This window comes from Oppia nitens, unplaced genomic scaffold (genome assembly GCF_028296485.1).
Source record: "Oppia nitens isolate AA-2021 unplaced genomic scaffold, nextdenovo-longstitch-racon4-pilon3 scaffold23_pilon_pilon_pilon, whole genome shotgun sequence".
NCBI classification, from domain to species: domain Eukaryota; kingdom Metazoa; phylum Arthropoda; class Arachnida; order Sarcoptiformes; family Oppiidae; genus Oppia; species Oppia nitens.
Genome location: NW_026533203.1, coordinates 1,180,439 through 1,195,618, shown reverse-complemented (window position 1 = coordinate 1,195,618; position 15,180 = coordinate 1,180,439). Strand labels below are relative to the sequence as shown.

The 15,180-nt window shown below is 28.0% G+C and overlaps 4 protein-coding genes across 4 annotated transcripts; 2 read left to right on the top strand and 2 right to left on the bottom strand.

Annotated features, from left to right (window-relative positions):
* Window positions 1–2,723: 2,723 nt before the first annotated feature.
* On the top strand, window positions 2,724–4,691 carry LOC128953800 (cytochrome P450 3A29-like). The gene is made up of 5 exons (XM_054299320.1): window positions 2,724–2,900; window positions 3,007–3,425; window positions 3,496–3,798; window positions 3,863–4,279; window positions 4,348–4,691. Exons 1-5 carry the CDS (start codon window positions 2,854–2,856, stop codon window positions 4,689–4,691), a joined length of 1,530 nt encoding a protein of 509 aa, XP_054155295.1. The 5' UTR covers window positions 2,724–2,853.
* A 3,119-nt stretch (window positions 4,692–7,810) lies between these two features.
* LOC128953641 (lysosomal protective protein-like) lies at window positions 7,811–9,626 on the top strand. Its single transcript, XM_054299146.1, has 4 exons — window positions 7,811–8,497; window positions 8,564–8,744; window positions 8,821–9,282; window positions 9,345–9,626. Exons 1-4 carry the CDS (start codon window positions 7,927–7,929, stop codon window positions 9,514–9,516), a joined length of 1,386 nt encoding a protein of 461 aa, XP_054155121.1. The 5' UTR covers window positions 7,811–7,926; the 3' UTR covers window positions 9,517–9,626.
* Window positions 9,627–9,837: 211 nt separating this feature from the next.
* LOC128953799 (NADPH--cytochrome P450 reductase-like) lies at window positions 9,838–12,174 on the bottom strand. Its single transcript, XM_054299319.1, has 4 exons — window positions 12,106–12,174; window positions 11,759–11,878; window positions 10,984–11,690; window positions 9,838–10,933 (listed from the first exon to the last, which is right to left on the bottom strand). Exons 1-4 carry the CDS (start codon window positions 12,172–12,174, stop codon window positions 9,838–9,840), a joined length of 1,992 nt encoding a protein of 663 aa, XP_054155294.1.
* Window positions 12,175–12,431: 257 nt separating this feature from the next.
* Window positions 12,432–14,464, bottom strand: LOC128953616 (zinc finger protein 510-like). The gene is made up of 3 exons (XM_054299115.1): window positions 13,350–14,464; window positions 12,619–13,282; window positions 12,432–12,559 (listed from the first exon to the last, which is right to left on the bottom strand). The coding sequence occupies exons 1-3, from the start codon at window positions 14,230–14,232 to the stop codon at window positions 12,481–12,483; spliced, it is 1,626 nt and encodes a 541-aa protein (XP_054155090.1). The 5' UTR covers window positions 14,233–14,464; the 3' UTR covers window positions 12,432–12,480.
* Between the last annotated feature and the right edge of the window lie 716 nt (window positions 14,465–15,180).

Here is a 15,180-nt window from a genome sequence, read left to right as displayed (position 1 = left end):
TTCAATAAGTCACTAATAATAATAAGTCAATGAATTATTGATAGCAATAAACAAAATTACATTACAATTATTTTTTATTATGTTCTATAAAAATTTGTTTTCAATAATATTATACTAATTTTTTAATTAATTTGTTTTTAAATGTTTTGGTTTTATAATTAAATATTGTGTGAAATAAAATAATAGAAATGACTTTAAACTATTTGTTATGTTTGAAATATCGGAGGAAACTAACCATAACTGAAGATACATTTACACCAGTAGTTCAACGAAATAGACATCAATTATATGCATTGTATATAACCTATACATGTGTCCTAATTGGAGCTATAATTAACATATTTGTTATTATTAGTCACATGTTATTTGCTAAATATTTTACCGACAATTTATTAGGAGTGTTATCCATAAGTGGCGGATGTCTTATAATTATTGGTATTATTATAGCTATTGTAATGCGACTCTTATTTGACCATGTGCCTATTGTTAAAAAATCATTACAAACTACTGGTTCCCTCAAAACAGTATCATCGATGATAGATACTACCATCTATTTTGTTTAAAATAATTAATTTTGTATTAAAAATTATTAATGATCTCATTTATTTTGTATTGTATATATATAAATTATTAAATATTATAAAATTTATTATTACTTAATTTTTATGTATAAATAATTTGTAAAGTTTTAATAACTTATAGCACAATGATTTATTTATATTTCTATATTTATTTTTAAAATAATTTATATTTAATATAAAAATTAGTGATAAATAATAATAAAGTTGATTAAAGTTATACAATATTATAACTAACTAATAGTGTGTCATATATTTTACATTTAATTTTAAATATTATTTATCATATAATTTAATTTATTTTTATTTAATTAAATTTAAGCGTAATTTAAATTAACAATTTACATAAATTATTATGATTAGCAAAAATCTTACATAGGCATTTTTAATTAGTATAAATAAATTTTAAATATGTTTTACAATTTTTAGGCTATATTTTATCAAATATTAAGATAAATAGTATTTTAACATTTAAATTCATACATTCATATAAAGGATATATTATAACTATCTATATTTGCTTAATAATTAAATATTATTATAAGTTATCTTCAATAAATACATATGTATAATATAAACATCTACCTGATTACATTTATCTATATTGTCTATTAAATTTCTAACTATTGTTACAAGGTCATTTTATTATAGTATTTTATTCTTAAAAATATTTTCATACTTTAAAAATGACAATTATATATAAGATTTGAATGATTTACATAATACTTAATATAATTACTTAACATTTCTTTTGTTTGGTTACTGACAAGTGTTTGCAACGTTTGCACAAAAAAATGATGATATGATTGGCTAAAGTTTATAAATTGATTTGAGTTTAGTCTAACTGATGACTTAACCATCAATTTGCACTTTCTTTTATAATACTCTATAAACTTAAATGTTTACTTAAATATAAAAGTTAAGTAATTATTAATAGATTTTTAGTATACAAAATCGTTTTTATCAATTAAAATAAATATAAAATATTTAATAATGTATGATTAATTATTTATTTATTTTAACTTTGATACATAATTTAGTGTTTTAATCATTTATATTTATAAAAATACCATATTTTAAGACATAAAATGTATATGTTATTTGCTATATTATTAATGAATACCAAATCAAAAATGAGATTTTTTTAATTTTATTATTTTATACAAAAAAAGATAGTTCTTAATAAATAATGAAACATAAATCTAAAATATTTCCGATTTAATTATATTATTGCACAATAATATTATTATAAATTTTATTTAATATACAGTAAAACTATAATTACAATATATATAGTGCAATACCATATTATTATTGCAGACAAAAAAATGTTTGAAAACAATAATGAAAACTTGTTTATCTGATAAATCCCCAAAAGTACTGAAAAGAAATAAACAAACTAATTATTTTTCGTCTATACTGTATGTATGCGTACTTTCGGTACATACAATATAGTGGTTTACTAAACAAACAAATAAGCAAGGTCATTTTGTCATTTTGTTAGACAATATTAATACTATAGGTTTATAAACATAGATCTTATAAAAAACAGATTTTATATGACTGATAATTTATAATATACTATGTTATACTTTTGAAATAAAAATTTTAATAAATATTATGAAATTTTTAATTAATTTATAAATATTGTAATACTGTTGACAACAGTCTTGTTATAATTTATATAAACTATATTTTCTAATTATTTTTTTTGAGTTGATCTTAGTGTAAAAATTATCTATTTTATTAAGTTTTCTATTTTAATATCATACTGTATTCATATTATAAACATTTTCAATATACATATTATATTACTATTTGTTTATCGATAATTTAATCAGTACTCATATATAAATTAATTTATAGTATATAATAAAAATTTGTACACTAAAAACCCCAACTGCACTAAATGTTTGCAATGAATGTACTTAAATGCTATATAAAATAAATCCCTGATATTCTGTTAGTATTTATTATTAACTATTAGGTTATAAAAAATATATACAAATTATAGCTTTTAAAAATATCAAACAATTTATTTGTAATACATTTTATTAGTACATAAATCTTTGTGCGCAAATGCATTGGAGGTAATGTTTAGCTGACTATATTTGGATCCTGTTTTCCACTCAAACTATAAATCCAAAGATTTTTTCCAAATTTCAATATATAATGTGATGTAATGTAATGTAATATATCTGCAAATACATTAAATAAATTTAATAAATATTTGATTGAAAAGTAATATTTTGTTCAACAAATAATTATTTCGAAAATGGATTTTCTAACTGTTGTTCTAATAGCTGTTTCATTAATCTTATTGTAAGCAAAATAATAATAATATAGTTTTCAATTAATAGTTTGAAAATATATTTTTTGATTAATTTTGTTATATAAATAATTTAATATTATTTTTTAATATTTATAGTTTACTGTATCGACGGTTTACCTATTGGTCGCGTCGGGGTGTAGTCGGACCAAAGTTTATAGAGATGGGCGGCTTTTTCACTAATCACCATAACTTTACAAAAACTCAATACGAAAAATATGGACCAATATATGGCTCATTTTCGTTTGATAGGAAAGCCATTTGTATCAATGATCCCGATTTGTTGCGCGACATAATGGTCAGGGATTTCCATATATTTCCCGATCACAAACACTTTCATTTCGGAAGCTCTAAGATCGATAAAAGTCTGTTTTTTATGCCGGGAAACGATGACTGGAAACGGGTTCGCAGTATACTATCGCCGACATTCACGTCAGGAAAACTAAGGGCAATGATGTCTCACATATCGGACATATCCGATAAGTTTGTCGAAAGTTTAAGTGATTACGAAAAGAAAGGTTTGTATTTTATTTTGAAGTCAAACTATTATTCAATACAAAAATAATTTTAAAATATTTGATATAACAGGTGAACCGGTAGATATGCGCAAATATATCGGCGCTTTTGCTATGGATGTGATCAGTGCCTGTGCTTATGGTATAAATGTTGAATCCGTGAAAAACCCGAATCATCCGATAGTGACAAACGCTAAGAAAATTCTTGGAGTCGACGCCAATATTCAAGCACTTGTATCAGTTCTGTTCCCACCTTTGGGTAAACTATTAAACTGTGAACCCTTTGATGTGAATGCCGTTCAATATTTCGATGATCTGACAAATCAAATATTAAAGGAAAGAAAAGCTCGTAATAAATATGGAATTAATGATAAATGTATGTATTTTTGTAATGTATGGATGAAATTATATTTTAATTAAATTGTTTTCTAATTTGTCAGTAAAACGGAGGACAGATTTTATACAATTAATGATTGATTCGGAAAAGACAAACAAAGATCTCGGATATGACTCCAACAGTGATGTCGACATCGATGAGTCCAATGAACAAACAAAACAAACAAAACCTATCGGCACACTTACACCGGATGAGTTGACAGCACAGGGAATACTATTTTTTATCGCCGGTTACGATACTACAAGTGCGGCCCTAACTCATGCTATATATTATTTGTCGCAAAACAAAGAAAGTCAACAAAAATTGTATGAAGAGATCAAAACTGTTGATGAGTTTACATATGAAAAGTTGGTTCACTTAAAGTACTTGAATGCTGTGATTAATGAAACCCTACGATTGGCCCCATCTCTCACTCGTATTCAACGTGAATGTCTACAGGACTACAAACTGGGAAACACTGGTATTATTTATATTACTTATTAATTTTATTATTAAAAATATGATATAAATTATTTAATATATTTTCAGGCATAACAATACCTGCCGGTTGTTCAGTGGAAATATTACCGTATGCCATACATCGGGACCCGAAGTTGTGGCCCGAACCCGAAAAGTTCAAACCCGAACGTTTCATAGACTCAACACACCATCCCTTTGCTTTTATCCCGTTTGGTGGCGGACCTCGTATTTGTATTGGACAACGATTTGCATTGAATGAGATGAGGATGTGTTTGGCGAAACTGATCCACAGATTTGAGTTTACATTACCTGATAATAGCAAACAAATGGAGTATTTTAAGGGAAGTATATTAATGTCACCGAAAGAGTTAGCCGTTAATCTCAAAGCCAGACAAATATCAACTCGTCTTTAATTTTTTTTTATATAATACTTTTGTCTCATATTTTAACTATAGTTTATTTAAATCTCTTTTTTCAAATATTATTAATATTATTATTTTATAATTATTATTTTTAATTTTGTAAACAATTTATATAAAAATTATATTTATTTGAATAATGATGTCATACTTTCTCACAAATTATATCTTAATTATTTACAAAAGTAATTTTTTTAATTATTAAAATTTACTTTATATTTAAAATTTATTTTATATTTTAAGGTTTAAGATTTATTTTATAATTACAATTAGTTATTTAGTAAAATCTAGATTTGTTAGTATAAGTAAAATACGTCATATTATATTAATATTTAAATTATTTATATTTATAATTATCACTGATTTTGAATATTAATTATTTAATTATTATCGATAATACTTTTTCTTATAGTAAAGGATTATTATAATTATTATTAGTTGACTAATAGAGTATAATATTTTAAAATAATAAATAATTTTTAAAACATAAATATAAAACAATTAAATTTTTTCCACTCAAACATTCAGACTCTGCATTGACTGATGTGTTGTCTATTTAATCATTAGTTATAACAATATTCCTATTATTTAATTATAAGTTATATTCTTTATATATAAATATAATAAACTTGACTTAAATTTATTCATAATTATAGTTAAGATTCAGAAATTGAGGAATTGTTTAAACATTTCTATAATTTATTAGTTGTAAACATTGAGTTATATCAATGTCAAAGTATATTAGAAAAGTTAGATTTAATTATAAATCAATTAAATAAAATTTATTATTCATTTTTTTTAATAAACTTGTTTTTGTATAACACGTATACAATCATATATCAAGTGATATACATTACTTCGATAGCTGTGTTTCTTCACAACATTTCAATCGCAAGCTTCCGATATAACAGTAACTACAGGTTCTGTACCCGTAGTAGTCGTTTAGCTTTCATAAGACTTTCGATATGTCAGTCAAACCATTGCCTTTCTGTCCAAACAACCCGTCCTTTTGGTTCAAACAACTCGAGTCAAAGTTCAATACCGCCGGTGTGGACGACGACGACATTAAATTCTGGTACGTCGTCGCACACGTCGGTCAACTCGTGCGAACACAAGTCATTGATTTGGTGTCGACACCGCCTGAGACCGACAAATACAACTCAATAAAGTCGGTAATTATTGAACGACTCGAACGTATTAGAGATAAAAAGGTATGAAATGAAGAAAAAACGGAATATTTGTTTGTCTGACATATCTATCGATATACAGAAGATTCTCATTCGTAACGAATCGATCGATACGAACGACTCGATAACACAAATGAACCGAAAAATTGACGAAATGTTTGAAACACTGAACCGAAGTATCGGACAAATTGATGAACGCATTGCACGACTCGAGACAATTGTATTGAAGTCAACCATTGGTTGTGAATCTCCTATCCTTCGACCTCAACATTCCGATCCTTCAAACTCACATCAAAGTGCTGTTCAGTGTTGGTATCACCAAACGTATGGTCCAAATGCTAACCGATGTCGACAGCCGTGCTCTCAATCGTCAGTCTTTGAAGAAAAACAGATCTGATTTAAGATTTAATTTAAAACAATAATACATTTTTTGGTTGATTACGAAATAAATATTAGTTTTTTTTATATTAAAGTCAAATGTTTTTTCTTATTTTTATTGTCTAATGACATGAATTAATACACTTAGGTATTGGTTTGGTTCGCAAATAAATATGAAAAACATGTTTTAAAATATAGTAAGAGATGAGACAAATACATATATATCTCATGTCTGTAATTAAGTTAGTAAACTGTTTATCATTACATTTGGTTTGATTTTAACAATGAAAACCAATGTATTTTTGGTTAACTTTAATGCAAAATATTAAATGCAGTCAAACTGATTGTTAATCTGTAATAATGATTAAAATAAGAATAATTATAAAACTAAATGATTTGATAATAATCTTAAACTAATTTTATATTAATATTTATTACAAACTCTCAATCAAACCACTGCCAGACAACACATTTAAAAGGTTTCCAAACATATAATATCGGTTTCGGATTATATTTGTATAGTATTTATAATTAAATATATAAAAATATAACATTTAACAGATAAAAATTATTTATTAATTAAAACGAAAAATATTTTTTTTAATAATTGACACTAAATTTTAATCATAATAAGTGATTTTTAATTATTATTTGAATTCAATAAAAAATAGCTAAAAAAGGATATGATAATAATATTAAACTAATTTCATTAACAATTTTTATCTTAACTTAAAAAAATAATTTGTTTTTGTTAAAAATAATTTGAGTACACTATACATCTAATACAATATAAATTTATACTGAATCATTTTAATTTATTTCTCAACACTAAAATATATAATTTATAAATAATTATTATAGTTTATTTTAAAACATTTGTTTAATTATTTTGCTTAGTTTTTTATATCAAATATAAAATATGAATTTATATGATAACATTGCTTGCGATCAATAAATGTCAAGTTTATATCAATTAATTTTTTTACTGACTATAACTGTATAATAATATTTATATACAATACATAAATATGAAGTTATCATATATTTTCAAAAACTTCTGTTATCTGTATATTTATATATATATTTTATGATTACCCCATGTATTAAAGCAAATTAAAAGAAATTTCATTATTATATGCAATATATAATTTATTTATTATAAAAAATACACTAAATTAATATATATATATATTATGCAGATTTATAATTATATGCATTTTTCAAAATTCTGTATTTTATAGAAAATTTTTAATTATTTATATCTTGATAGAAAATACTATATTTTTTATACTAAATATTGATTTTAATAAAGCAAAACAATAAATATGAAATCTATGAAATATAAAATTGTAATATTATTGTGTCAGGTACTATTAGGTTAATTTGATACAAACACTTAATAAAATTATCACAGATACAGATACTAAGGTATACTGTATTTATATTGTTTAATACACATATTGATTAAAGTATAGTAAATTTATGTCAACCTTACCTTTTAAAAATCAAAATCAATATATTGTAAAATTAATTTTTAAAAGCTTTTTAAGTTAATAATAAGTGATAAAGTGTAGTATAAAAACTGAATTATATATTTAAAAATTAAATAATATATTTTAGTCTTATTATAATTATAACAAGTTGTATGAAATACAGTTAAAAATATGGATTTTGCATTTATTTTATTAGTTTTAAACTTTGCAATTGTTTTTGCCTCCAATGATGACCTGATAGGCTCACTGCCGGGTTTGACTGAACCGATTAAATTTAAACAATATTCTGGTTACTTAACCGCACGCCCGGGTAGACATCATTTCTATTGGTTTGTCGAGAGCGAGACTGATCCGGCTAACGCACCAGTAGTTCTCTGGCTAACGGGAGGACCCGGTTGTAGTTCAGTGTTCGGTATGCTCACAGAGAATGGTCCGTTCCATGTGAACAGTGATGGCAAAACTGTTGCATTAAATACTCACTCCTGGAATAAAGTGGCAAATGTTATATACATGGAGTCACCGGTTAGTACTGGTTTCAGTTATGAAGACAATCAACTCATTCCTTACAACACTGATGTGTCGACAGCTGAAGACAATTATTTAGCTCTCGAAAGCTTTTTTGTAAAATATCCACATTTGAAGAAAAATCCGTTTTATATTGTGGGCGAAAGCTATGGAGGCGTTTATGTACCGATGCTTTCACTAGAAATATTTAAAAGAAACTCTACCATCAATTTTAAAGGCAATAATACTTATAATTATTGTTAAATATAAATTAATTAAATATATACATAATTTTGATATACAGGTGCAGGAGTTGGCAATTCATTACTTGACGGAAATTTATTGTCCGGTCAACACATGTATGACTTTGCATTGGGTCACGGATTGATTACAACTGACTATTACGAGAAAAAGATTGAGAACTGTTGTGAGTTTAAGTCCGGTCCACAACATCAGTGCGATTTTGATGAACACTTAAATAATACGTGAGTTTTTATTTTTGTAAATTATTTTTCAATTAAAAATATGTTATATTAATACTGTATATACTTTGCACTTTAGTAAATGCCAATCAGTACCGGTGCAATCGGTGTCGACACCAAATCCATACAATATATACGATGATTGTTTTCCTGATCTATACTATCAAACGATTTTCAATAAGTTTTATAAAGAAAGATTTGAAAGAATAGGCTTAAAGTTTCCTATTGGAGAGTCACTAAAATTGAATGGACCGGAAAAATTGAACTGTCCTCATGACGGACACTCAAAATATCTGAATATTGAAGAAGTTCGCAAAGCATTACATGTGAAGGAGGGTAGCATAAAATGGGTCGGTTGTGGAGGTGCTTATGACAGACAAAAGGGTTATACACCTCAACACGAAAATGTATTACAATTGGTTAACAAATACTCTTTGGGAAAGTTTGTTGTCTATAACGGAGACTTTGACATTATGTGTGACTTTATATCAGACTCGCGTTTTGTCGATAATCTCGAACTTAAAAAAACAGATACCTATAAGTATGTTATTTTTTGTGGTAATAAATGCAAAATTTACATTAAAATTATAATTGATTTTCTAGACAATGGACTAATGATGGCACAAAAGATGGAGATATCGGAGGTTTTGTACAGCACTACGAAAAAGGTGTTAGTTTTGTGTTAGTTCGCGGCGCCGGACATATGGTTCCTCAGGACAAACCCGAAGCCGGTCTACAAGTATTCAAATATATACTTGGATTGACTAAATTGTAAATTGTTTAATCAATATAATAACAAAATATTCAAATCATAATTTATGATTTTCAACATCTTCTGCAATTTTTGTTAAAATTAAAGTATTATAATAATTATTATTCACTTAATAATCAGTTACTGTATATTACTGTATGATTGAATGCATTACCGTATATTATACTATACTGTATATTGTATTATTTCCACTTTAAAAAATAAATTTTTATTTGTTATTTTTTAAAAATTGATTAAATTATACCTAATTTATTAAAGAAAACAAAATTATAATTGTGTGTTAAAACAACAATTGCTTAAAACTAAAGTAATTATAGTATAGTATTAACTCCAAACATCTGAACAATATCTTCGCTCTTTTTCCATAACTTTCAAGTAATCAACAGCTTCTTCATGTGTCTGACTATCAAACAGTACGATGGCATCAATTATTACATTTTTAACATCCCTGGCCAATGACTCGGCATAACCGGCAACATATACATAACCATTGTTTTTGACAATCATACGACCGATTTCATGCAAATTTTGTTTCATAATATCGGTTACATATTGTTTACAACTGTTGACATCATTGCGAGAAAATGCGGTATAAATTTTAGTCAATATATTGTCTTTAATCCAGTCATCAAACTCTTGTTCATACAAAAAGTCTTGTGATTGGTTTCGACATCCAAAATATAGAACAGCTTCTCCAATATTGTGACCACTGTTTAGCAAAAAAGCCCTTTCCTGGAGGAAACCCCGATATGGAGCGACACCACTACCCGTACCGATCATTATAATTGGTGCTTCTGTAGCGGCAGGCAATCGAAATTGTGATCGTCGTATAAAAATGGGAACCGATATATTGTCACCATTTTGCATACATTTCTTAGTCATAAAATCATTAGTGGCCACACCTTTGTTTATACGAAAGGGACTCTTGTCGACCATCATAGCAACCAAATGAATAGTTTTAGGATATAATTTAGATGAACAACATATCGTATAATATCGCGGCAAAAGACGAGGTAATAGTTCTAGTAATATATCCAGCGGTGGTCTAACAGAAGGCAAGTCTACTAAAACATCGACAATACTCCGACATTTGCTTTCAATCCATTCCCTATAAAGATATTTTCCTTCATCGGTAACTGAACTTATCTTTTTTAGATAACACTTATGTTGGTCATCATCGGTAAATCGAGACAACTCTTTTAAAATGTTAATTTTGGGGATACTTGTAATGTCGATATAATATTGAAGTGCTGTTCGGTAAGATGTGGGACATGGGAAGGGATGTCTTTTGAAACTGTCGTAACCCATGTTCTCTAAAGTGATCACTTCATCCAAATTGGTTTTTAATAATTTCCCGATTGTGTTGACAATTGTATCGTCATTTTTCTGATAGACGGCCACATAATCTCCTGCTTCGTAACTATTGCACAGATATTATAAAAATTTTCAAAATAATTCAAAGACACTAACCTTAAGTTAGATCTATCCAGTGATAACTCTATATGAAGACAACAACGATTGTCGTTTTTATAAAGCTCGCGATTGACTAAAACTTTTGCCAAAAATGGATTCTTTGAGGTAAAAGGAGGTCTCTGTGAGGACAACGAATGCAGTTGAGAGACCTCTCCCGTGAAGATCTGATAATCCGGTATATTGTTGTGTACTATGAGATGATATTGTCTGGATTTCTGACGAGAAACTAACTTTAGATTGAATTGCTTGCAAACCGATGACCACATATTAGTCTTCCATCGATTAAAATACTCATCAATATTATGCTTAGTGTCGCCCACTCCCAGCTCATGGATACGAATAGCTCCCAGTTCTTCAAGTCTCTTATCTAAGTATTTTCCCATTGTATTAAAATTATCGTACGAACTGTTGCCCAAACCAAACACACAATACCGCAGTCCCGATACCAACAGTTGCCCTCTTAAGAGCCAATTGTAAAACTCTAGTGCGTTATCAGTGGGATCTCCCTCCCAATAAGTGGACACACAAAATATAGCCAATGAATTAGAAATTTCTTTCATTTGAGCCAACTCATCCATATTACAAACATCAGGATCCGCTACCATTGCTTGTAATCCATAGTTTGTTGCTTCCAGTGATAGACGTCGGGCATAGTCTTCGGCAGTTCCCGTTTGGGAACCGTAAAAGACAATCACATTCCGGTTCTTAGAGGATGTTCAAGAGTTAGTGCAATAAAATTAATTTACTGTAATATCATCACTGAATTGGTTACCTTTTCTTTCATTTTATCGATAAATCCTGATTTGCGTTCATCTAAAGCCTGATTTGAATCAATTTTATCTCTATTTTCAGGTTTAACTGTAGAAACGTTAGGTTTATGACTAATTAAATGCTGATAAATAATATATAAAATAGTGGCAAACAATACAAAAAGTGGTACTAAATAATTGTCAAACATATTTAAATATTAATAAATGTGATCAATATATCAGTTAACTAAATATTATAAAATTATATGCCAATAAGTTTGTTATATTTATATAAATATATTACACATTTAAATAGGACACTTAATAAAATATATAAATTTATATTTTTATTTAATCTTTAATCCCTTACACTATTCAAAAGCACAGTCAGATATGAGCACAAGTGCTGCAAATGTAGTGTCCATTCAAATGCAGACATTAAACCACTATTTTTTTCAATGAGATTACTGTACAAAACATTTAACTATTCAGTATTTACATTATAATACACTCATTATTAACTAAATCTAATCAAATATTATTTTTGTAAAAAATGATAAGAAATTGTAACAGTAATACTGTACATGTTTTATAATAATTTATGAATAATTTTATACATACAATAAATAATGAAAAGCATAATAATAAAAATTATATAGTTAAAAACATAATGAATAAAAAAAATAAATATAATAAAACAATATATTTAACATAATATAATAAATTATTGATTTGATCCAAAAGGTTACGTAACCATAAAAGACTGTGTCATCATTTGTTCACCACATGTATGTGTCTTCATATGATTATCCAAATGATGTTTTCTATTATAATTAAAATCAATTTATTTTAATTTAGATTCAATTAATTAAGTTAACCAAACCTGGAGAATGACCGCTCACAGGCCGGCCAAATACAACGGTGCCGTTTAATCGATTCGTGTGTATCCATATGRCGCTTGAGATGTGACTTGTCTTTAAAGCTCATMCCGCAGCCGATGGCATCGCATGTAAATGGGCGTTCCGATGAATGTACGACACCGTGATTACGACAATCACGAGCGCTCTTAAAAGCGGCATCACATCCGGGCCACGAGCAGATATAGGGCCGCGAACCGTCGTGCACTCGTCGCTTATGTACTTTTAGATCACTGGCCGCACAAAACGCTGCCTCACATTCATCGCACCTATGATTGCGCTCCTTTCGATGTCTTTGTCCATGACTTTCAAATTGACTTTTGTAATGTGTTTCGTACGTACAATTAGGGTACTGACACTTAAATCTGGCCGGACGGTCCTTATTGCCGATACCTATGCCGTGTATATTTGCCCGATGAGAGTCCAAAATGCGTTTGAATGTAAACCCCTTATTACAATCGTTACAGAGAAACGGTCGTTGTTTGTAATGAACAGCTCGAACATGACCTTTCATATCGGTTCGGCGACCCGTCACAAACTGGCACTCATTGCACTTATAACCCACCGTACCATTGGTTGAGATCTTTCCGTCCACTGGTAAGTCCATATCGTTTGGCTTCTTTCTTAACACTTGATGGACAAAAAAACCAAGAATTGAGTCAAAGCTTTAAATTACAGAACATTTTTTATATTATACCAGATATGAGATTACTCTCTTCGTCTGCCAACACTTCCCATCGATTATCTCTCACACCATCTCTCAGTTGTTCTGCTGAAAGATATTTACGATTGTCTCTACATCTTCTTTGGCTAACATTCAAAGTCTCTCTTCTTATTTTTGGATTTAATTTTGTCAAACCTTTGGCCACTGTCTTAGACTTTGTAATTTTTGGCGTATGATTTCGAGTTTTTTTCAGAAATGATTTGTTAATAGTGTTGGATGTGATGACAGTTATCATATCCATAACATTTGTTCTCTTCTTAAATCTTGAAACATTGCTGTCGTTTGTATTAAACTTTGTGGAAGTCTTAGTCTTCAAGTTGTTTCGTGTCTTACTATTGGTAACTGTGTTTGACTTATCGCTCTCTTTATTACTACTGATGTCTGTAATGTTATCCCTATTGATAATAGTATCCATCAATAAATCAGTGTTAATGTCATTACTTAATTGGTTCCCATTATCACTATTGACATCAGTATTGTCATCGTAATCATCACTATTATCCTTATCTATGTCATCGTTGCCGTATAGTATAGCCTCTACTTGTTTGATCCCATTTATAAACTCTTGTTCATTATTGATACCAACGCTGTCATCGGCAGTAAATCTTTCTGTTTTGACGGTGTAGTGACCACTGAGATAACCGATCAAATGACGGATTTGGTTCAGCCTTTCTTCATCATAAACTTCGGTTAGTTTGATGTCCAACTGTCTGACAGACAGTTTGTCTTCCGACCCGTTGTGATGACATTGACACTCATTGACGACCCGTCGGGTAGTGTTTCGCCAATTGGTCAACAGTTCAATCAATTCAAGACAATAATTGACTTCACGTCTGACTTCGTCGGTGATCATCATCGCGAAGATCTTCACTTGAGTTACAATCAATGGATGGCAAACATCGATGTCTTCAACAGTTTTGACAATTGTTTTCAATACATAACTAATAAATCAAATCAATTGTTCAGATCATAGGTTAAACCGATTGACAAACTGTGGAAACTAACAATTGTTATGCAGTAAAGTCATAGCAATAGGAGTCACAACTATTATACATATTAAGCCAAATTGTATGTATATGTTAGGGGAAATCTATGAGTGCACATGGATTTAAACATTGGCTCTTACACTGTGTTTGTAAACACAAGTAAACATAAATTACGACAAATTATATTTTAAAAACTTTTGTTAAATTAACTGTTTGTCGGCTAAAACACCAAATAATTAGACACAAAAAACATCACAAATTTAGTACATTTATTGAAATAATTTTTACATATTTTTTCATTATTAAACATATATTTTTATTAATTTTTAATTATTTAGTTAAACAATTAAAAAATTAAATTCATTATATATTTAAAAATCGATGAAAAAGTTTAATAATATGATTATCATAAAAATCATAATAAATTCTAAAAAAATCAAAGCATTTTAAATAGTTATCAAAAAGTTATAAAATAATGTCTAATCGCTAATAATTAGCAAAATAATAATATAGTTCTAATAAATTTCCGTAAAAACATTTGTCTAATATTTGCTAAAATCGCGGGTCAATTGTTTGTAAAATATGTAGAGATATATAACGTATAGCGTAATGAATACCAAAATCGGTATATTAATGATACCATTGTTGTCCTCATAAAACATGCCATTTGGTCGCCATATGAAGTTTGATTGTCTGTCATGTATTACCCGATAGTCATTGTGACCGTCGATGAGCTCTTTGTTTGAAAAAATCTCTTCTTCTTCAATGTATTCATCAGACAATGACTGATAGATATCTAACGATATGTTATAAGAAGT